Raw genomic sequence first — 23531 nt, forward strand, 5'->3', positions numbered from 1 at the left:
ACACAGAAGGGCTAGTTGGATAGCCCACAATATGTAAAATGCACAGTTGTTGTCTGAATCTTGGCAGAAAATGAACTACATTTGCATCTGATGATGTGGGCTCAAGTCCATGAAACTCCATGCCATAATAAAATGTGTTAGGATGGTATCTGGTGGTCACAGTAGACCCATTAAGATCAATAGATATAACTGGTTAACTTAAGTCCATGGATTTCAGTGGGTTTACTCTGCAAATAAAACATTTTAAATGTGTTGTAAAGTGCAATATACAAGTGTGACGCTAGATGGTGACACTATGCAAAATTCAATTTATTTTTCAAAATGTTTTTTAAAAACGCATTTTCACAGCGGTTTTTTTATATGTATGGAGATTCCATATGACTGCTCTGAGTATTACTTTGCCAGATGGCACCTGTAGCTTTTAAGTCTCCACAATACTCTTGGTTGTTTTTGCAGCAACAGAAATGGCTATCCCTCTGGAAACTTCGATTTGCATTAATTACTTTTTGAGGGGGTGAGGAAGAGTGATTCTTTTTTCTTTTTAAGTGTAACAAGGATTTGAGTTCTATGAGCAGTGCAAATGAAGACAACAGCTATTTGTGCCTGGAGACTTTGACAGCTCAAATGCTTCTGCTCCGGATGCTTGCTGTCAGTTGCATGTTAGCAATATTTGGTATCGTGAACTACTTCTTTTAGCAATTTCCTGCAGCTGGGTAGCAGTCTAAGCGGAGCATGTACTGGGCCTAATGATTTAATCTTCCTGTCACAATCTGCGGCTATTCGCAAGCCACAGGCAACACATAGGCAGCAAAAGGATTTCCCTGGAGGCCTGAAATTTAAACGAGGGGGAAACGATGATTTTTACAGCAATTATGCAAATGCCAACAGATCTTTAAGAAACAGCAGAAAGGAAACACAGACTTAACCAGTTTGTTACACGGGCTATGCAATTTATTTACAGTTTGACATTCCCATTTTGGGCTTCTCTCTATTTAAACATATTCTAACAGTTTTCCCATGTGACATAGGACACAGGAAGGAATCGATTATTTGGTGGTTCCATATTCACAAAGATCAACAAAGTCTGTAAACATTTTGTCAAGTTTTGTTGGTGCGTGCACACATGCACAGAAATGCAACACAAAACATCTCGATGACACTTGGGCCCTAACAGGGGCAGAGGAAGGGGGCCGGGGGCGGACCGTCCCAGGTGTCATCACTGAGGGGGTGACACTCGACGTGGTGGCCACCCGTGACTCCCAAGCCTACCCCGAGCCGTCGGGGGAAGGGGCGGAGGTGCGCTGCCTTGCTAGCGGCCTTCCCCTTTCGTTTTGACAACTTGGGGGAGGTTTGGGAGTTGCGTTTGGGCGGTGCGCCATTGCCCCCTGCTACCAGGCTGCTTTCTGGGGGGGGGAGCCTCCCCCAAGCTGGCAAAAAGAAGAGGGAAGGGAGGAAGGCTCCTGGCAAAGTGGCGCGGCTCCCTTCTCCCCCTGTAAGCAGCCCGCTATGGGCGGCTCGCTCCACCCCCCATGGGCAGCTCACTCTGCCCCCATGGGTGTCTCTCCCCTTGAGATGCTTGCCCCGCCCCCATGGCCCTGCCCCCAGGTGCACAGCATGTGTGCCGCTCTGGGTGCCGGAGCAGCTAGCTCCGCCTCTGGGCCCTAACCCTGATATCTGTGCACACATGTCTTCAAGGCCTGTCTAATTCCTCAGGTGACGTCTCTCCAATATAAAAAGCCATGACATGAATTCATTTATGACTGTTATTCCACAGATTTTGCACCCTCTCCGTAACAGCCCTTCTAGCTCTTCCATCAGAGAACCTTGGAAAGCACTGCCTTATTCCAGGAGGGGCTATCTCGCCCCTGCCTGCTTCTGCGCCTGCTTTTTATTGCTTTACTCACTCACTCCTTTCGGCTGACACATAGATTCCTTGGAGAATACTTCCCCCCCACACTCTGGTATGGAATATAAAGAATCAAGGAATTGATCTACAGCCCATTTTTAAAGTGCCAGAGTTTGGTGGCGGCTGAGCATGTGGAGCATGGTTGTCATATGATTGCTTTATTGAAAGTCCTTGGCCCATCAAACAGTGAATTAAAATGTAAAGCTGGAGGTTTTTAAGGACTTGCTAAACTATCTACACCACCCTTTTCATGAGCACGGCATGTGTTTGGCCTCTGTCGGCCTTGCAAGTCTAAATGGTACTTTATGAACAAGTCCTAAAATGATTTTCAAGTAACATTTCCTTCTAGCTGAGAAGGGCAATAACCTTCTTATGGATCGCAGGTATGATGGATTCTGTGTAATCCACAGTAGCATTTAGTATCTTCAGAGTTTTTCCTAATATGCCATCCGTTCACCCCCTGAAAACTCTGGCTGTGACATAGTTGCTGGGAGAGCCATTGCTCTGAAGTACGGGGTGTGCCTTTTACAACCACAAGGTCTCTCGGTAGTTCAGTCGTTGTCATTCTCCCACAGAGATACTCTGAAAAGTTTTTATTAGGTTTTCTAGACCGAAAATGTAGCCATGATCTGGTCCCTCATAGACGGTGTGATTAAACCTAGAGCCTTTGTTGGTTGTATGAGCAAAGTCGATCATACGGACATCCACTTTGGGGTGGCTGTTTCCATGTGGAACAGAGCAGCTACTATGCTGACAGTGTCCCTGAGGGTGATTGTCTGAAGGCGTTGCTTTCTCCAGTCCCTCATAGTTTATGAGAAGCGAGCTGGAGTAGAACCGGTAAGAGTTCTGCTTTTTGATGATTGACAGCAGAGCCTTCAACTGAGACACGATGGGTTCCACAAGATCCGTTCGGAGGCGATTCCCATTATGAAGGAACTGCAAGAGGGCTTGCCTGAAGCCGTCTGGTGAGAGTTTTCGCCCATAGTACTTATCTTTGCAGAGATATTGAACAGTGTCTGCCTGGTAGACCTTGGGGGAAAAGAACAAGGGACAACACATTAGATGTTTGAGAAGTTATTTTCGATAGCCTGTTCTTATTTTTAGGGTGTTACAGGAATCTTAATTGTTTTAGCAACAACAGCTACTCTGAGGGGATTTTGTTATTGGTTTTCAACAACATGAGGACTGTACTCTGTTTTTGCATAAAGAAGTAGGAAGTGTTTGTTTTAAAAAAGCTATAATATTTAGGAGGTATCTTTCACCTTTCTATGCCAGACAACCTTCACAAATCAACAAATATTTCAGGTTTATTATCTCAATTTTTTTTTTACAAAGGAAATAGTCAGGCTAAAGCTGAGCTGTAAAATCAATAATGTTATTTTTTCTAACACTACATTCTCAGTTGGTGTATATTATAGTTTCATTCCAAGCCCTATTTCTTTGTTGAAGAATGTACTCTCTGATGACACACCTGTGTGCTTCTTTCCTTATTCTGAAACACTAGAATGAGCTGTTCTTACCTGCATCCCACAAATACGGGCTCCAAGGGATGCTGATGTGCTCTGTTCACACTTCTTTATTTGGCGTGCTTTCTTCTCCTCTGATGCATCATCACCATGCTGTCTGGTTCCCATCTTTAAGTCCAGAATGCAAGGGCATTTATATTTGGATACCACATTTTCAAGCAACAAAAATTCTGGACACATGAGTTAAGGAAATCAATTTTTTTTTTACTTAGGTTTACAACTGTAGCAAAACTTTGCAGTCCACCTGCGCTAGCTCCCCTGACCAGCTTTTTGTTTCCATCTCAACTCATTTATCCTGGGGATGTTCTACTGCCTCTGAGCTGTCTATCATTTTCAGTCACTGCTAAAGGCTGGTGGAGGCTTTCCAGGTATAAAGGACACCAACCAATGCATAAAGGTTGCTAGGAAGTTCTTATTACATGATTGGGCTTTGAGATGTGTATCAGGAGCTGGGTCTTACATGACTTCAGACAGATTTTTGTGCATGTAGACTCTCCCCCCCTTTTTTTCACTGAGTGACATAAAGTAGAGCTGAAAGGAAAATCAGAGCAAATCCAGACTGCTTAAAACTTCCCTTTGAAACTTTTACATTTGAATGCATAGCTTTTAAAAATTGTCAAAGTGATATTAGAGGAGTGCAAAACTCAGCTTTTCATATTTTGAAACTCAGCTTCCTATACGTGAAATAAAACAGTGAAGCTAAAAATCTATGAGATGCAATTCTCCTCCCTTCCATATTGTGAACATGGCACATTGTGACAGAGAACTTCTGTTATAAGGTGGACTAGAAATAATATAAATAAACATTTATTTGCATTTTTTCGATTTATTGTTTCAGTATTTTTGAGACAAGGTTCATACAGAGCTTGGGAATGTGGGCAAAATCCAGCATATATTAGTTGTGACTAACACTGTGATACCTGCCTACTTGTAAGTATGTCCCATTGAGTTCCATGCACTTACTCCCAAGTAAGTGTTCCAGCCCTAGTCCCACTGAAACAAATGCCATTACTTATTATGACTAAACTGTACAGGATTGTTCCTTATGTATTTCTATTTTATCCAGTACTACTGGAGCCTAAAATTAGAACAAGTTATCCACGATATATATATGTATGTTGAAATGCTCATCTATTATTAAAAGTGAAAGGGATACTGGGAGTTCTGCATTGCAACCTTGGGATTATAAAAATAAAATAAAATGTAGAAAAACAGCTAGGAAAAAGATACGATGAAGTTTGTTCTCATTATACTTCGAAGACATGCGGTTTAGATGCTGTTTATGGCAGTACAGTCCCCAGGGATTATAGCTGTTCTTTTCTGGCTGGTTCCCGTTGGCATCCTCCATAATTGAAGACACGTCTCTGTGGTACTGGAGGTCTGTCTGTAATACCGCTTTCCCCTGGCAGCTACGCACAATGCAAAAGAAAAAGGAGGGGGGATATGATTAGCCTACTATCTAGAAGTAATAGCCTATCATCTGACCCTAAACATGTTTGCAGGTAACTCACAGGGGTTACGTTCTGGAGATGGCATGTATACGCAAAAACATGTATAGTCCAAGCAACCCTTTGGAACTGCCACATGGGCAATCTTAACTTATGGAGATGGCATGCTGGTCTCACCTCCCACCCTCCCAGCAAGGCTTTTAAGCTCTCCACCTTGCCCGAGAGGCTCTCAAGTGGATTTTTTACGCACTGGGAAAACCCTGCACAGAAAGAGCTCTGAAGCTTTCTGTGTTCCATGCATTTGATTTGTGTGATTTCGACCGGCTGGTTTGCAATCATGCAAAGTTGAAATTGTGTAAGTTCAACATGCGTAAGTGCCAGTGACACCAGTAAAACTTAGTGCATATTTCTAAGCCTGGCTGGAATGTGTCCTTGAACTCTGATGATGCCTCTTGCATGTCTGCATAGAGAATAAAAAGGTGTGTGCAGAAACTACCCAACAAAGGTAACATATATGTTACCATATATACCATTGCCGTGTCCAATTTTCCCTCTGGCCCCAACCACTACTGCCATGGAAGGTTGCCCAGACAGGAATGCAGGCCTCAGACAACATGGTTCTTCATTCCTGGTTTAGTTTATGAGGGAAGGAGATATGGCCCCTTACTGAAGCCAAGTGCACTAACTTCTGTTCAAGATGTGATGCTTTAAACAAGGACTTTGCCACTGAAAAGAGTTACTTCCCTCGGTGTGAAAGCTGAATGCGTTTCCAATTGCTCTCAGTGCTTTTGCATCCCTTGGGATAGACTAATGTTATGTGCAGTTCCTATTTCCATGTGGAATTCCCATTTCTTGAGCTACCCTTGAGGATGAGGACAACCTGAGTTCAACCCAGGTGTGTTCACTGCTGCTTTGTGAAGCAGGAGAATTGCACAGGTGCATGTTTTGCTGGAGGTGGGCTCCTTACCTGTCCTTGGCGGTGTTTGTGAGTGGGCCATGATTCCATTTGACAAACGTGTGGTCACCACTGCTGGTGTTTGCCTGGTTGAGCTTCTGCCAAATTGTCATTGAAGACTCCTTGGAGGCATTGTCCAGGGAACTGCGGTTATCCGTTTGCGGGCAGGCTATGAGGCTCAAATTGCCCATGCTGTCCTTCTTGAGGTGTACAGAAACAATACCTTTAAAGGAAAGACAAAAATGAAAATGTGAGAGATATAAGTTCAGTATATTGGTGCTGGGAGGAGCAAAAAAAGTTCACAATTAAGCACTTTTAACGAGACAGTCAGTCACCGTTCCAATTTACTTCCACTGAGAACCTCTGCAAATATTGGTTTCCTCCAAATTACTTAGGGTGGAATTCACCTAATAAACCCCATTTGCACAACAGGGATTCGCCTCCCCCAATGGACCCCCCCCCAAACTTAGCTCTGGAGAAGTCAGGGGAACCCCTAAGAATGTGAGGTGGGGTGAGGGGGTTGTTCCATCTGGCAAGCTGAAATGCTTGTGCAGATGTAACATTCATCACAATGCAATGTTGGATCCCACCCTTTGTTTGTGAATTTGGTTAGTATGCTATAGATAATTTGTGAAGCCATTACCTACGTTTGGTTAGGGCAAAAATGAAATTACTGTGGTGTCTTGGGATGCTATCATACAATCACAGAATTGTAGAGTTGGAAGGGACCACAAGGGTCAAAAAATGCAGGAATCTTTTGCCCAAAGTGGGGCTCAAACTCAGGACACTGAGATTAAGAATCTCATGCTCTACCAGCTGAGCTGTCCCAGCAGTATTGCATAAAGCACACTTAGCTTTGGAGGTCACCTGGGCCTCTAGCAACAAAGATGGATCCAGAAGCACCCTCAGACTATGAACCTGCTCTTTGTGGGGAGTGTGGCTATATTGTGTGAAGAGAACTTACGAAAGCATTTGTAGTTGCATAGGAAGCTACAGACAGTTCTTAGCTAGTTCTATTTAGATCTTTGACTTTCAGGAGTCAAGCATGTTCCCTGGCATGCATCAGAAAACAGTACTTGACCTCTCTGAAATGCCTTTTCCTTTCATCTCCATTTCAACACTATACTTCATATGAAATCTATCCTATAAACTGGAGCGTGGGGCAAATGACCTAAAGTGCAGCATGGGTGTGGGTGAGAAGGGAGTGCTGAACCCTCCCCTAACCTGAAGCTGCTTTTCCTATCTCTGCCTCTCTCAGTGGAAGTTACATCCAGTATTTCCACTGGGGGAAATGGCTAGAGGAGGTGTTTTAAGAGAATAAAGTATGAGTTCAGTGTTCTCTTCCTGCACTTCAAATTGATCCCAGCTCCCGCTTTACAGGAATTCAGCATCAGTTTGATTTTAAGGCATGGCTCTCCTGCCATACACAACTTTACTTCACTGTTAGTAACTGTTCTTGTGCAGAACCCAAACCTTTAAATAAGACAATCAGATAAAAAACCAGTTCCTGAAACCAGGAAACTAACAAGCATTCTTAACGCTTTATTGTGTCCCGTCCCCCCGACCTCTGCTGCCCTCTCATCTGTAACTGGGACTAAAGCAGTGGTAAGTGGTCTTATTATCTACCCTTTAGCCTTTCCTTTATATATGAGATCTGCTGCTTTGCATGTTCTAGAATAGCACAGGCCCTTACCCACATTGCTCAGATTTCACATGTGTGGCAATAGGTATTGCCCTAAAATAAAACACCATAGAAAACGAAAGCAAGGTCTGGCATACTTAAGACAGCGGATCTTGTTGTCGGCATATTTTAGAGCAGGATATTCCAAGCAGGAACAAGTGTGACGGTATCGTACCAAAATAGCCCTCATTATTGTTCATTTGTTTATTTGGGTTTTAACTTGCCATGTCCCAAAGGCTAAAAGCTCAGAATAGTCCATGGGCAGAGTGTCTGTTCTTATCCCTGATCCTTAAACCCGTGAGAGCCATTGTGGTGTAGTGGTTAGAGTGCTGGAGACCAGAGTTCAAATCCTCACTTGGCCATGAAGTTCCCTGACCAGTCGCTGCCTTTAAACCTAAGCTGCCTCAGAGGGTTGTTGCGAGGATTAAATGAGGAGGGGGTAGAACCATGTATGCCACCTGGAGCTCCTTGGATAAAAGATGGCATATAAATGCAATAATAATAATTAACAACAATAATAATAGTTTGGGAGGGCAGAAGTTCCAAATTAGTTGTCTGTTGCACCTGTGATGCTTCAGCTGAGGTTTTTGTTGTTGTAAAAAGAAACAAACAGATGCTGTATCGATGTGGTTTTTGAAATGCATGCTTGCACAATTAAAAAGCTGCCTTGCACTAACTGCAGAGTGGCGGTCGTCCCCCAAAAAACCCCCTGCATCCACATTTCCTTTTTGTTTTATATAGGCCATTCAGAAACAACATAAGCCAAAATGGCATGCCCTTTCCTCAAGGAAAAACAAAGGTGATAAAGCAAGAGAAAGAGGGAAGAAAGAGAAGAGGCTCATCTAACAAGGGCTGGTTGTAGAGATCAGATAAATTCCAGCCCAAATGCCTTTTCTCCTCCTCTCCCCCCCCTTGGAGGGTAGAACTTCAGGTTTGCAGGTGGTGCTATACCAGAAGAATTGTGGCCTGTATGAATGGATAAACCTTCAATATCCTACATCCAAACTGGGGCTGCGAGGCAACCACCTGGAGAGCCATCTGATACTGTGAAAATCAGGTCTAAGGTATAGGATTAAGCCACGGGTTGTGACAAGGCAGCCCCAAAGAGAGAGTCCCTGTGCCAAACTTGCACCCTGTATTTCAGCGCCGTTTCTTCCTGCTGACTTTAATGGGACTCACATGGCTGAAGTGCCAGCTGGGTAACCTTTTATATATTTACTCCACTCCCAATAAAGCCTGAGTGATCACACTTGCAGCCCAGAACATCTCAAATGACAGATTGCTTTCGGGCATGGCTTGCAGAGGAGGCAGCTTTGACCTTTGGAAGAAAGGCCAGTGGCAGTTGTCCCTCTTCCTTCAGGCACAGCCACACTGCGCTTTTCATCCCCAGCTCCGACTTCCGCACTGCGGGGCCAGCTGAAGAGTCTTTTGCATAGTGACTGCCCTTTGAGGATTAGCCAGGACTCCTCTGGGCCATGTGAGCTGCTCACAGCAGTGCCCAGAGGCTTCCAAATCCTCTGGTGGGAACTAGGGACAGAGCAGGGTTGCCAACTGACGCCCTTCTGCCCTGCGGCTGTGTGTTGGCAGCCATTTTACAGACGTTGCTCCACATATTAGCCCCTTCCACAGATACCGAGTGCAGGAGATTTGATGAAGCATGAGGACCTGGTTTTCTTCTCTATTCCAAAACCTGGAGATAGCCAACACCCCCGATTTTGTCAATATTTGATGAGTGGCAGAGGAATCCAAACCACGGCCAAGCAGTGGTGAGATATGATGGAGGAACAGAGCCTGGATGGCGCCTGACGCCATCAAATGGCAACAGTGAGTCTGGCTAAGGATGCAGCAGATCCTGAGCCTGCTCAGTAGCTCACCTGCCCCTCAATGCCCCATTTTGGGGCTTTCCCTAAATTGCCAGAAGCTGGAAGCCCACCGGCAGAACTTCCACCTGCCTGCAGCTTCAGCAGACAGAGCTCTCTTTGCACATGCTGGCAGAGCTATTGTGGGCTGAGTGGATGGAGACCTCTACCCCATCCAATATCCCCCTCCAGCAGGGCAGACTGAGGGTTTGGATTGCACCCTAAATGTATTTTTGTAGGTAATCTCCTGCACTGTTAACTCCAGGAGCTGTTATGTGTCCACTGTCTTACAGGGGGAAAAATGCTCATAAAGCACAGCATCTTCTTACTCTACTAACCTAGTTCTGCATGTATTTCACATTCAAGATGCTTCCCTAGCTTGACTCAGATATCCTAAGCAGCTGTTGTCTCTTGGTGATCAGCATTAAGACTCTTGGGGCCCTCCTCTTTTTCACAGCTGCTCAAAATATAAGACCAGCACAGATGTATGGCTGTGCTTGAATGGCTGCTCCCATAGCAGATAGCTTCTGCGCTGCAGAGTTAAACCAAAAGCAGAGACAGAAGTACTGAAAGGTCTCTTATTTTCAGCAGAATTGGCCAGTGTTGGACAATCTGAGATCAGTATGATTTCTACCTCTTTATTATGGGGTGTTGGGAATGCTGAACTAACATGCTCTCAACATGCATAAATTCTTGGTCCTGACTCTGGCTATATACCCTAAGAAGTGGGGAGGGGGAAACGCCAGATCTATTTTTGCTGATGAATCAATTAGTGTTGTGTGTGTGTGTGTGTGTGTGTGTGTGTGTGTGTTTGCCAAACAAGGAGGAGGAAATAGACACTGAATGGCTGCATAATGTAACACTTATTTTGTCCAAGACCAAGAAGTCTTAAACATAACCTAAAACTCATGCACTGGAACAGAGTCAGAAATTTTGGAAGGGATTTGAAGGACCATGCAGTCTAATCTGAGGCAAAGCATCCTATTATGTAGGCATCTGTAATGAATGCCAGCTCAATTCTTCTTGAAAACCTCTGAAGGAGAGGTTCTGTACCCTAACTATATTTGTTAAACTTTGTTCCCAATGATCAATAAGCTAGTGGCAAAACCCTGACATATCCAAAGTGAGTTGACCTTTCATAGGTTAAAGCAGCAGTGAGGGAGCCACTTCCCTATAGTTTCCATGTCTTAACAGTTACATTTGGGAGGTTTGGGACCAATTGGTTGGGACCCACACTTTTTGCAAATACAACCTATTTCTCTTGACCTGGTGCAATTGGTGTATACTAATTGGAATGGCCAACGAGTATTTTTACGGCAAAGCTCAGTGGAAGAATGGGCTAGCAGATTAATTGTCACATATTCCAGAGGGGGCGCGCGTGTTAATCTGTTGCAACAAAACTAGCCAAGAGTTTCATGGCACCTCATTTCACTGGTATGTGCAACATATGATCAAAAAACCCACCAGCACATGCAACTTGGTTTCAGTGCATGAGTTCTGCAGTGGGCTTTGCTACAGTTTAGAATCTGGCAAAAGCTGTTACCAGATTTCTACATCCTGAAGGCTTGGTTTAGCCTTCATTTTGGTACCCGTGGTGATTCAGTTGGGGTATGTGTATAGCAAATTAGTCAGGCAGAGAGTATTTATAGAAGGTATCAGCATGCTAGAAGCATCTCGGCAATTCTCAGAAGCTGTTTTGCTATGTAGCTCCCTAGCTCCATTCTTGTGTGTATATTTTTAAATTAATAGGCACATTTATTTACTGCCATGTGCAATATGAATCTAGGCAGAACCTGGCCTGAAAAACAAATCTGTAATTTCACAGTAGTTCTCAGCAGGCAGCTTTGGGAAAGAGAGAGAGAGAGAGAGGGAAGCAAACTTGTCTCAAGGTCATTTTTTCCTGTTGGAAATGCATAAAAGGAGCTGTCGTCTCTGTAAACAGGCACTGCAATTCTATGCATGTTTACTCTGAAGTAAGTCCCACTGAACTCCTAAGTACATATGGTTGCAGCCTAGATTGTAGCAATAGTCAAGCAAAGTTTTGCAAAATGGCGTTCTTACGCAATGGTCCCTAGGCCTCTGTGAAGCCTTCAGGGTGTATAAAAATAGAACCAAGGTCCAGCCACACTGGTGAATCCAAGCCAGAGAGCGCACAGGTATTCCTTTTGACATTTAGGCTACCATTTTGCCTAATGGAAAAGAGCAGAGCCAGCCCAAGATATTTCGCTGTCTGAGGCTGAACAGCTAATGGCACCCCCTCCCTCCATGTTAAGGTAAATAATAATGAAGGCTGGCCAAGTGTTTTTGGCAGCTGAGGCAGGAAATCCCAAAAGTGCCTCTCCTCGGGTGTAAAATATACAATTAAAATTTAAAAAATTGCTGCACAGTATCTTGTATTAATTTAAAATTATTAGTACCTCACCTTGTTTTATACCATTTTAAAATAATTATTGTATATTTCTCATTGGTTTTCTTAAAAAAATATCAACATTGTTTTAAACTACACTTTTAATATTATACTTAACAAATTTTATTGTGTTTTATGTGCTTTGTTTCCTTTTTATCTTCTCTACTGGGCATTGACTGAAATATTTATATCTGAAGCATCTAACTGATGGCAGACCTACTCATGAGTAAACAATCCTGCCTGCCATTTCAAGCAGCAGGCTGGGTGCAACCCATCCTGGGAGCAGACTTGCGCTATGAAAATTCCTCTACCTTCCTTGCCTCCCCCAACTCTAAGAGATGGGGAATGTTAGCATGCAGACAGCAGCACAAGAATACCCTGGCTGGAACAATAAGGTGCAAACTAAAGAAAGAGACTGAGACAAGACAAAAATCTGCAGAGGGGTCTTGATCCTCAGACAAGGTTCATGGCTTCGTCACTGGAATTGTGGAGATGTAAAATTGTTTTTAAAGTAAAGAGATACATCCTGAAGCTCTTTCTCAAATGGCCATTGAGGGAGCATTAGTTGCCTTTACTGGGTCATGAATAGGGAACACCTCGCATATCCGAGACAAAATATTGGCAAGAGGCTGAGCTAAAAGAGAAGCCTTAAAATGCAGGTGCTCTCTCTAAAACCTCTATATGTTATGCTTCCATGGAAATCTGCCAGCCCAGGACATGAGGGAAATGCTTTTTATCTTGCCTCACAGAGAGAGAGAGAGAGAGGTGGAGGCATAAGGAGTTTGGGCTGGGGCAGCGTTGTCTTCTGTTGCTTTACTTACAGTCACTAGGGGGAAGTTAATTAACAACAGTGGAGGAAGTGTGTGAGCTGAACTGCTTTTAACGTGCTTTAGAAAAAATAATGGGAGTGAGCGAAATAATAACTTTTTGGTTAAGGCAGGCAGCAAAGCGTTTGATAGAAGAATATCAGTTTAAGAGCCTCTTATCCCATAATACATATTGATAGTTCACTTCCCTGATCCTATTTTGAAAATGTATTGATTACAAGCTCTTTTAGATCTTTAAGGCTCTCTCTTCTTTCACAGATGTTTCATTCAAAACACATTTTATCGTGGGTCTGTGTAGATGAGAGTAACAAAATTTTGTTTTTAGATTTTAAGAAGCATGCTTCTAGATTCCTAATTTGTTTCTTTTTAATCTCTTAACTATGTATAAGTGTCTCTATGCTTTCCTAAGTACTTATAGGCCTCCCAATAGCCTGGTTCTCGGGGCAGCTTGTAATAGAATTAAAAACAAGCTAAAATTTCATACATTTGAATAAAACACGTGGGGCCGGTAATAGGGACTCAGAAACTAGCTGATTAAAAATCTCAGGGAAAAGGTCTTTGCTTGGCACCAAAAATTCAGTGCGGTTCAACTCATCCAGTTTATGAATTGCTTCACACAGGAAAAGTCCCAAAGCAATTTACAACAACAACCCTATAAAATCCTTTAAAGCAAAACAAACACACTAAACATGTTCATCCACAGAAAACAAAGAACATAAAATCAGCCATGAAGCCCATGTAAGGATGAACACTGAAAACCAGGTCACAGCTAAAAATCAGAAAAGATACCAAGGCTGGCATTTCACAGCTGGGGTACCACCATTGAAAAAGCACTTTCCCCAGTAAAAACCCACTGTACCTCACTCAGCAGGGGCACCTGGAGAAGGCCCTTCAAAGAGAATTTTAAGGTTTGGGTAGCTTCAAGTGGTGATGGACAATTCTTCAGGTACCCTGGTCCCAAACTGTAATACTTTCAAAGGTCAACACTGCCATTTTTAATTGGTCTCAGAAACAGTTTGGGAGCCAGTGAGGACAGGGAAGCACGGGTGTGATATGCTCATATACACTTTTTCCTGTATACATGGGCGTAGCCAGGATTTATGTTGGGAGGGGGCAGACTTCATCTTAGAGGGGGCAGAACCTCAGTTAAGTCTTGGCTATGCCCATGCCTGTATATATTTGAGGTCCTCTTCAGAGGCCCAGTTCTGAGCGCCCCCACGCAGTGAAGTGAGGGAGAGGGGTCTTTTCAGGCACGAACCCCTAGCTATGGAATCGCCTCCCCTGAGAGGTTTGCCTGGTACCTTTTTAATAGGCTTTTGAGCATCAGATGAATAACTTTTCCTTCTCCCAGGCTTAAAAAAAGAAGTCAGAACTTCCCCCACCTGGCACTTTAGAGCAAGCATTGCTGTTTGGTGAGCTGAGAGATAGTGGAATTTGCCTTCTGGAGCATGTGCTACCTCTCTGGGAGAGAGGAGATGACGTCAGCTCTAGACACATGATCCCCAGTGCCAGCTAGATTCAGACAAGATGCCTGGTGTCCTGTATCTTGGCTCACCTTACAATGTGACTTAGGAGAGCAGGAAACGGGCAAAGATCAATGCTGAGTGTTAATGTTGTTTAGACTGATGATGATTCCATCTGCCTGCCCTGCACCCATGACTTTGCTTTCTAAGACCTTGGATTTCACATCTAAACAAGCACAGCCTTCCAGCAAGTTGCTAATGGAGAGGAGGGGAGATCCCACATTCACCTTTAGTTAATGATAAATAGCATGTACAGTGGTACCTCGGGTTAAGAACTTGATTTGTTCTGGAGGTCCGTTCTTAACCTGAAACTGTTCTTAACCTGAAGCACCACTTTAGCTAATGGGGCCTCTGCTGCTGCCGCACCGCCAGAGCATGGTTTCTGTACTCATCCTGAAGCAAAGTTCTTAACCCGAGGTACTATTTCTGGGTTAGCGGAGTCTGTAACCTGAAGCGTCTGTAACCCGAGGTACCACTGTATATAACACTTAATGGAGTATTTTAAAGCTTTACATCACATACATAGGGTTGTATCCAATGCTAGTCCAACTCAGAGCAGATCTTAGTTGGATGCAATCCATTATTATCAGTAATCCTGAAAACAATCCCATGTTGCAGGCTAGGAGGAGGAGTAGCTGAAGCTGACAGTGGTTGACCTGCCTAAGACCACCTAGTGAGTTAATAGAAGAGGCGTCATTTGGCCTTCCCAGGTCATGCTCTTCTTAGTCACAGAAGTGCACCAGCTTATTTGAGTACAGCAACATGAATATTATGCAAGAAGACTTCACTGATTTGGGAGGTTCCTGCCAAGAAGAGGGACTGTCAAACAAGCACCTGTTTCTCTCTAAACCAATTCAAGGTGGCAGCCTAGCTCTGTAGGGAAACCCTTGGGGTCTCATTAAAGAAAAAGGTCAAATTATTGCTGAGCAAGAGGATGGAAGTGCTTCTGGAATGGTCTCAGTGTGCTTGATGAAAGGTCTGTGCCAGATCACAAAGAAATGGCAATGTAACAGTGTAACTGCATAAGAACACTACAATGGTACCTCGGTTTACGAACTTAATCCGTTCTGGAAGTCCGTTCTTAAACCGAGGTGCACTTTCCCTAATGAGGCCTCCCGCCGCCGGTGCCCTTCCACCGTTTGGATTCCGTTCTTAGACTGAGGTAAAGTTCTCAAACCAAGACACTATTTTCGGTTTTGCGGAGTTTGTAAACCAAATCGTTCTTAAACCGGACTGTTCTTAAACCGAGGTATCACTGTATTCAGAAGAAAGGGATGGACAATTAAAATTGCAACCTTAAGAACAAACCAACCCACCATTGTCAACAAGTAGCACTCATTGTCAGAATTAAAACTAAAAGTACATGTATACTGAAAGGTTGGGGTGGCTTGTAACAGTAGCTGTTGCTGTTGCATTTTCGAAGACATTTTATCAACAAAAAGTGTGTATATTAATGCTCAGCTATAGGCCTGTTTTTCTCATTCTCAGATGCAGTCTCATTATGGGAGGTGAAATGTGCACAGATGGCCTCCTCAAATGGAAATAAACACCATGAATCCCGGGCAGTATTACTTACAAACAGACATTGCAACAAGTGAAATATTTGCAGTGTCAACAGGCAAATGCTAAATGAGGAGGACACCAGAGGCCTCGCCTCTCAGTTGTAAATGGGTTTCCCCTTCTCTTCCTGTTTCTGTATCTTTGAAAGGAGCTTGATCCACCCCCCTTGTCTTCCATCCTCTTTCCCTCCTGTTTTTTCATGTCTGTTCCCAGATGTACCTGTGAAGTTTTCTGACCATCTGAGATTGCAGTCCTGACAACAACCTTTTTGGGGGCTTGCAGATGTTTGTTCACACAAAGGCACAGCTAGCACGAAAGTAATATGGGTTGTAGCCTGACCTGATAAAACAGCAATGGGAAAACTGTGTCTCTCCAAATGCTGCTGGACTACAACTCCCATTATCCTTGACCATTGGTCAGAGGGCTACCAGTTCCCATCCCTGCTGTACAAAAAGTTGGCAACATTTTATAATGGTGAAGTCACCGCTTCTTGTTTTCACCTTCACAGTCTAATCATGGTTTTTGTTTTCAAATCAGATGGAAGCTGGTTTGAGAGAAAGTGCACCAATCAGCAGTACTTCTCAATAAACTACAGGATATAGTTGGATGGTGGCTAATGTCACACATACATGGATTCAAACACCAGCAGCGGGAGCCCATTGGAATCACAGTAAACAGTAATGCGTACACAACCTTAGCATGACGAATGTTAGATCTAGCCCCATGTTTTCACTTGCGTATCAGATTTCATTTTCCTTCACAAGCAGCAAACAACAACTGGCCTACATATTTTGGCTACTTTTCAGCAGCAAATAATTTCTCCATGGCACAGGTGTTTTTGTACTGCAGAAAGCAATCGTGTAATTGTAGACCGAGCAGTTTCTAGTTCTGCTTGCACAACGTCTTCGGCTACAGGCTGTGACTGTGAGATTGACGCAGGCACAGCACTGACAGTGGAGTACTGAGCACTGACAATCCTGTAACCCTGGTCAGACGGAAATTAAAAATTATTAGTGGTCTGATCTGCATGGGGAAGAAGGGGATGGCAAGCCTCCTTCACCAAAATGCATTATTGGCAAAGTCCATCACCACTGTTGCTGTTCCCCCCACCACACTCTTTTCTTTCAGCTTTGGTAACTTATGATGAGGAACAACAGATGGCACCCCTCTGGGAACCATGCAATAAACACCAATCACTGAATGCAAACCCTCTTTCTTGCATTAACATTGAATCTTGCGGCCTGATTTCAATTATGTTTACTCAACATTCAAAGGGACCTGCTTTCCAGTAGATGCTGGGGTCTTGAGCCTACCTTTGTACTGAGGTGTGAATCGTTTCATTGCTGCAGGGAGAGTCTCGTAGAACCATTGCTCCTGGGAGACGAGGGGTTTGCAGACGGTGTAGTCATCATACTTCATCATGCTCATGTGGCCTCCAACCTGGTGGATAAATGGCTCCAGCACAATCCATTTTCTAGAATCCCCAAGGTCCAGATTATTCTGCACCACCATGGTGCAGCAGAGGCACTGGAGCACCTCTCTGTGTGTCTCTGCCCGTCTCTCTTAGATGCTAAGCCACGAATGGAGAAACAACCCGACTTTCGTTCTCTCTAGCTGGGAATAGAAGATGGCTTGAGGCTCTTCACGCCAGCAAGTGAGCTCAGTTCTAAAGCGCCTGTGCCTTCTGGCTGCTGAGTAATCCTCTGAGAACTTTTCTGTAACCTAAAGCATAAATTAAGCAGGTCAGAAAACAGGAACAAATTGCTTCCTCGCTCCCTATTCTCCATTGTCCAATGCAATTCCCATAGAGGTCAGACACTTCACAAGCATTATATGTGCTGATTTCTGGGCTAAGGGAAGGCTATATAGCCAGGAAATGAATGCATATTCCACATAACACACTTTTAGAGACATAGTTACGGGCTGCGTTCCAAGGCCTGAGGTATGTATCCAAGGTGGACCCAATTTAGATTGCATGGATAAGGTTGGCAGAGCAGAAAGGTAAGGAAACATGACCTAGGAAAGCTATCAGGTTAATGTGGCTCCCCTGAAAGCAGCTAGATCAGGGCATTCCTACTGCCAGCTAACATAAAGTTATTAATAAGCACCTTCTCTCTCCTTATGGAGACTCCTGGTTGGGAGAACAATCTCCACTTGCTTACCGGGGAGCTGCTAATGAGCTTTTCTACTTTGTCTCTGGGACCCCAGGATCAGGACGTCCCCTGCCAATAAAGTGACACATTGGGCAACCCACATAGGACATTCCTCACCCATTAACATCTTGGCGTCAACAAAAGTGGTTTTTGCCTTTCCCTCATGGAATCACTTCACCTCCCCACACCCACATCTTCCCGAAAGAAACCTCAGATCAGGATGTTCCACATCTCCTAACACTACGACACAGGGAAAGGTTTCCTTTTTCCTTGTAAAGTCACAGGACAGTACTTTTCTTTATTTTTAACCTCCTCCTGCAAGGACAATATATTTATATATGCCCTGATGTGACTTCGTGAGGCAAGGGGGAAAGGAAAATGTTTGCTGTTGTCTTTTTATTGACTGGTGTGGTATGTCCTGATCTGAGTTTTTTTAATAGAAAAACCGAGGAGGGCACACAGAGAGAGAGGTGGACTGTCTGTCTTCCCTTGCTCTCCTCAAGGCACCCTCCCAAGATACAGCATTCACCCCTGACCACAAGGAAGGCCCACCCCATGACCCGCAGCAGTGACTAGAGGATGTTCTTGGCTGCTCTTCCATGAGATTGCTCACCAACTTATTCTATGCAAGCTCCAGGACAGACAGTTATGCAACAGGTGAAGGTGGAGCTGGTGCCACAAGAGGCACTGAACCCACTATCCTTGCTGTCCGTTGAGCCACTGTCAAAGGTGAAAGAGCCCTGCTGGGTTGACTAGTTGGCAACCCACCCATGTATCTTTTCCATTCGAGATCTGGTTCATGTTGGATGCTGCTCAACAGATGCTTTGACTTTGTCTCATGTGTTGTTTCTTCATTGTTTGGGATTTATCAGAATCCTGTACTGACAACCAATATGATCTGGCTACACCTGGCCTTAGGGTGGGACTTGGAGCGGTGCAGGCAAGGAGCTTGCTGGATTCAGGGCTAGTGGCACCTCCACTGTCCACTGACTCAGGTAGAGGTTCTCTTGGCATTGTTCCACCAGCACCAAAAAATGGTGTATAGGAATACTTTGCTCATGTCATAAAACATCCTCCCACTTTGGGAACAATTTTGATTTATTTTTTTGCAGATTTAATATTTACCTGCTTCTTGAAAACATTAACTACCCTACACATGTCTATATGTTTAGATCCATCAGATGTTATAAAGTGTTCTGTTTTAAAGTCAAGCAAGTAGCAAATGTGTCACCCAAACAGTAATGGAAAAATATATATACTAACTTTAGCCAGTAGAGGGCAACAATGTACGCAACTGGTTCTGTACAATCGGCCTTAAATATCAGGCACAGGGGCAGATCCACACAGTGCAATCTAGTAAAATACACTGGGGCATCTAAGAAAACAGGATGAGGGTTGGGGCACAATACTGCCATTTTAAAATGTATTATAATATATTTATTGCATCCTGATCTTTATTTGTATTTGTACTTTAAAATGTCTGCAAATCACTTGTGCAAAATGTTATGCGGTATAGACATTTTCTAAATAAATGAATTTGAGCCTGACAAACTGAAAGAAAGTCCCACTGAAATAAAGAAGAGTTTTTTTTCAATTACGGTAGATATGCTGATTTAAAATATCACCGCCTGATCCTTTTTAGACTTGGCCATTAAGTAGACATGGTTTCTATCCTCCCAGAGGTTGCAGACACAGATAGAATAGAAATTTGGCATATTCAGTCAAAATGCAAACAATCGCCCAAAGCTATTAATCACACACAAAATGGTTAAAGTTTGAAATAATTTAAGTGGCTAAAATATCTACTTTTATAATCCACACATAGTCCCTAAAGATGTCAATATGTCAATATGCTTATCTTAAAAGCATTGAGAGTTGGGCTTCCACAAGACTTACAAAATCACTTTATACAACAAAATAGTGCCTCTGGGACTCCTCAGATCCATTTCTATTTTTCCATGCACTTAAAATATGGAATTTACCACCACAGAATGTGGTGATGGCCAGCAATTTAGACAATGGCTTTAAATGAAGATTACACAAATCCATTGAGGATAAAGCAATCCATGGCTAGTTAGGATGCCTATATATCATTCTCTGCTGTCAGAAGTAGCAGGCCTCTGAATGCCAGTCACTGGGGCTCCACAGCAGGACTTTTGTGGACTACTTGTGGGCACCTGGCTGGCCACTGTGGGAAAGAGGATGCTAGACTAGAGAGGCCTTTGCTCTGATCCAGTGGGGCTCTTCTTCTGTTCTTACTGAGTTCCAAAATTAATTGGTACATCACCAAGAGGCAGTAAGCTAATCAGCCAGCTTAGCCTATCGTACTGTTATGAGTTTGGGTGGGAGGAACTAGGCTGTATGCAAGATCCTTCTAACGCCTGGATCCAGCAAGTGTTAAAACATAAGCCAGGCTATGTTGAGGAGATTGCTTGGGTGATGGACCATTAAGAGAACAAAGGAAAGAGAAATGCAGCACAGAAGGAAGTCCAGATCAGCCCTTAATGAATGGCACCATCTTTTCCCAGCCCATAAGAGCTGCATCCTCTATTGCCTCTGAATACCAGTTATAGGAGTCATGAGTGGGGAGAGGACTCAGGTCCTGTTTGCAGGCTTTCCCACGGAATGAGCAGGATGCTAGGCTAGATGGGCTTGGGTCTGACTCAGCAGGGCTTTGTAATGTTCTTAACACATTGATGATGGCCCTTCCCACTTTGCCTATTAGGCAAATTTGCTCCTAGCTGATGAACTAAGCAAGCCGCTAGCCACACATTGTAACAAGGCACTTATTCCAAACCAAAAAACTGCAAGCAAGGGAAGCCATTTCAGAACGAAGCAAGGAGGACTGTAATGGGCAAAGTAAGTTGCCAATGAGTACCGTGGCAAATGCAGGGTTATTTTTTGGTGAGCAGCAGGGTGTTAAAGCAGTAGTCTCCATTGCTGCTAGGTGGCACAAATAGTTACACATCCAACTTTGCAGTCATATATGTATATTAAGACTTGAAAGCAAACGTTTGCAGCAGAGTTGAGAGTGCAGAGTAAATGGAGCCCCTTTGGTAGTCCTAAAAATAGCCAACTGATTTAAATCTGCTTCCCCCATTGTGTAATTCAGTCTCTCATTGCAGCCTGAGACATTTCAGACAGACAGACAGACAGACACGTCTCTCTGTTGCTTTGTTGAAAGATTGCCCTAGTATCCGATCGAAAGCCCCCTGCAGATATTGGGGAAAGATTTGGTTGACTTCAGCTAGCTCTTTGCTTATTTCCATACAGACATTTCATGCACAAAGACGGGATGTGTAGCATTAGTCCTCAGTGTATTTCTAAATCTACTTTGGCTCCTTTTCCTTCATCTGAAAGAATAACTGTCTTGGGTGACAGAGTGCTGAAAATGAAAAGCTTCATTCTCTGTGAGGAGTCAAGTTCCAGCACCAAGGCCATAAATCCTTGTGTGCACAGACTCTGAGCCCTTTTAATCTTGTATTTCCTTTCCTGAAAGAATATGATGTTCATAAAGTTTATGTCTGGTCCCAGCATCCCTCATGTACAAGAAGCAAAGATACAGTTTGCTTCACTGAAGGATTTATATGGTTGCTCTGCAAAGCTGGAGGATTGCAGACAGCAAGGATGGGAGAGACATTAGCCAGGATTGATATGCTGCTAAAATGCTGCATCTCTTTGCCTGTGATTGCTTGGGCATTTGGGATAATGGAGGAACTGCTGTTGCTTTGGCAGGTGGTTTGTATACCTTTAGTAAATTTTCTGTAGCTGTCCCTCGGTCTCCCCCCTGCCATAAGATATATCTGAATAAGTGCCAATATTTTGGGGTGTGTGGCTATAAAAGTTTCCCCCCACTTCCTGCACCATAGTTGGCAGACACTTCTAGCTACCTTAATAAAAATGCCTCTGGCTTTCAGCTTTTTTCATTTCAGTATGGATCTAGGCCAGTTTGGCACTAAGTTCTGTGATCACCCTTTGCTAATTTAGGCAAAGGGAGGGTATTTTGCAAATATGCATATGGTACAGAACTACGAATAGGAATCTCCCTTGCTCTAACCTTTAGGGGGCTGAGCATATGCCCTGGAATGAACTCAAAAGGTACTGTGAAGCTGATCTCCAATTGCAAGGCTTTTCTGTGCCTTAGTCTTAATTGACTTTAATATAAGGTTACCAGATTTTTTTCCAATGAATCCGGGGACACTTTTCAACTTCAGTAGGAATGATAGGATTTTGTCAGGGGACTGATTTGTAAATCTGGGGACTGTCCCCGGGAAACGGGGACGTCTGGTAACCTTACTTTAATAACGCTTACAATCAGACCAAATTGTGATCTGAATTTGGTGGCAGCACCAGGGTGGGAAAATCTCTTTTTAATGGGGGCATAGAAAGGGCAAGAAGTTTGTCCCCAGTGACAGATTTCTGAAAGAGAAAAATATATTTCACTTCAACACTCTGGTGTTAACACATTTTCCTCTGTAGTCAATCATATTGATTTTGAAGAAGCCAACTTTCAAGTAAACATGCTTACAACTGCAGCTTTATTTTAATTCCCAGTGTAATTAGTATGTGAAAAGTGACTTTCCTTCAAGTAGCGGTCCGTGGAGAACAAGTAGCGGAGATTAAGTTACTTGTCCGGTGTGTGGGTGTGTGCTTTTCCTCTTCCCTCCTCCTCCTCCTCCTCCTCCTCCTCCAGCATCAGCTAGGTCTGAAATATTCTGCTGTGAACTGGAGGTTACATCATGGGTTTATTGACAGTCAATACAGATTTATTAGGCTAGCTACCTCTCCTGTTACACCACAAAACAAATTTGATCTCAAAGGCAGTGATTTTTTTAACCAGAGAGTAGCGGATTGGTCAAAATGTTCCATCACCAAGAGAGTTTTTTAATGGAATGAACTGGTCACATCATAACAAATACTCCCTCTTCACCACCACAGCAACATTAAGGTTAAGATTTGAGGAATATACCCCTCAACCTAAGAGTTTAGTGTTTCAGCCAAAGACTGCTATCATACAATCTACTCAGCTGTGTAAGCAGATCTCATGGCCTTGGGCTTAGATCTCAAAGGCCTGCTAGTTAGAGACCCTTCTATAATTTTCAATGGGAATAAAACCCTTTTTGTGCATGTTATAATATATTTATAGAAGACAAGGTCTAATATTCTAAATTCTGTGCACTTAAGATTGAAATACACCTGCAGGTCAGCAAATATTTGGCAGCCCTTTCCCCACTCAGGAGCAATATGGGGATGTTGTAGAAACACTCAGTGGGAACTAGAGAAGAACATTCAGAATGCCCTAAATTCTCTCTAACATGAACAGCAATGCAGTGAACTTTTGTAGAACTGAACTTAGTAGATTTCACTTATTCAACCCCCCTGATTCATATTCCATCCTCATTGTCTAAGTCTCACCCTTTCTGATCCAAATGAAGGCTGTATACCCAAGTTTAAAGATCAACCACAACAGTCTATAATTTCAGAGCAAAATCAGAACCTTCCCTCTCTAGAGCTAAAAGAAGACCTTGGTGAATGCACAAAATAGTTACTTACTCAGCTGTTCCTTCACCAGTATATGCAAAGGATATGTGGTTCACAACTATCCCAGATTCATCCGAGATGTTGATCCGCTTGGTTTGCTTGCTCTAATGCAGCCTTGCTTGGAAGTCCAGCCTCAGTATGTGAG

General features: G+C 43.5%; 1 protein-coding gene and 1 long non-coding RNA gene across 5 annotated transcripts; one reads left to right on the forward strand and one right to left on the reverse strand.

Moving 5' to 3' along the window:
* Positions 1-929: 929 nt before the first annotated feature.
* IP6K3 (inositol hexakisphosphate kinase 3) lies at positions 930-23531 on the reverse strand. Of its 4 annotated transcripts, none has more exons than XM_083620004.1 (6): positions 23399-23531; positions 17006-17414; positions 5848-6058; positions 4663-4841; positions 3427-3602; positions 930-2935 (listed from the first exon to the last, which is right to left on the reverse strand). In XM_083620004.1, the coding sequence occupies exons 2-6, from the start codon at positions 17202-17204 to the stop codon at positions 2468-2470; spliced, it is 1233 nt and encodes a 410-aa protein (XP_083476130.1). In that variant the 5' UTR covers positions 17205-17414; positions 23399-23531; the 3' UTR covers positions 930-2467. The 4 variants fall into 4 exon arrangements, with proteins under 4 accessions (XP_083476130.1, XP_083476131.1, XP_083476132.1 ...); XM_083620005.1 differs by having other exon boundaries at positions 23415-23514; XM_083620006.1 differs by lacking the exon at positions 23399-23531 and adding an exon at positions 17801-17849.
* Positions 11527-16824, forward strand: LOC310765235. Its single transcript, XR_014549504.1, has 3 exons — positions 11527-11648; positions 11980-12177; positions 15621-16824. It is a non-coding gene; the product is annotated as an uncharacterized lncRNA (long non-coding RNA).

This window comes from Podarcis filfolensis (genome assembly GCF_964270895.1).
Source record: "Podarcis filfolensis genome assembly, chromosome: 6".
NCBI lineage: Eukaryota > Metazoa > Chordata > Lepidosauria > Squamata > Lacertidae > Podarcis > Podarcis filfolensis.